The 569-nt window shown below is 62.6% G+C and overlaps 1 protein-coding gene across 1 annotated transcript in view; it reads right to left on the bottom strand.

The window, feature by feature from the left end:
- LOC106000189 (steryl-sulfatase-like) overlaps nt 1-569 on the bottom strand; it is a 15,527-nt gene that overhangs the window by 10,322 nt on the left and 4,636 nt on the right. The window contains exon 2 of the mRNA XM_013035422.1: nt 283-417. Within this exon, the coding sequence (XP_012890876.1) occupies nt 283-413 (131 nt within the window). The 5' untranslated portion in view covers nt 414-417. The remainder of the gene's footprint in view (nt 1-282; nt 418-569) is intronic.

Here is a 569-nt window from a genome sequence, read left to right as displayed (position 1 = left end):
GTCAAGTCAGTTGGACGTGAGACTTGAACTCACAGCCCTGGGGTTGGGCATCCTAGGCCCAGAGCATCTGGGTAAGTTGAGTCAGGCCCAACTGTCACTTGGTCGGACGCGAGACTTGAACTCACGGCCCTGGTGGCCTCTAACCAACCAGGGAATCCTCGACGGACCAAGATGGCGCCACTTCCTCCTGGAGATTTCCGACGTGAGCCCCCAGGGGTTGGCCTGGCCCAGGGGGGCGGGTGGTGGTGGTGGTGGGGTGTCGGGGTTTCGGGGTTCACCCACCTGAGTGTCTTGTTCCCGTAGCAGCCGGGATCCCCGATGCCCAGGTCGTCGGCCATGAGGAGCACCACGTTGGGCTTCGTCCTGGCAGCATCCAGCGCGGGGAGGAGGAGGAGGAGGAAGAGAGGAGCCATGGTCCTGCGGGACGGACAGACAGGAGGACGGACATGGACCAAGGATCCCCCCCCGCCTTCCTTCCATCCTTCCCTCCTTCCTTCCTTCCTTCCCTCCTTCCTTCCTTCCTTCCTTCCTTCCTTCCCTCCTTCCTTCCTTCCTTCCCTCCCTCCCTC

Source organism: Dipodomys ordii, unplaced genomic scaffold, assembly GCF_000151885.1.
Source record: "Dipodomys ordii isolate 6190 unplaced genomic scaffold, Dord_2.0 Scaffold210, whole genome shotgun sequence".
Classification (NCBI taxonomy): Eukaryota; Metazoa; Chordata; class Mammalia; order Rodentia; family Heteromyidae; genus Dipodomys; species Dipodomys ordii.
Note: the sequence above shows the minus strand (reverse complement) of the source record. Positions and strands in the feature narration are given on the sequence as shown.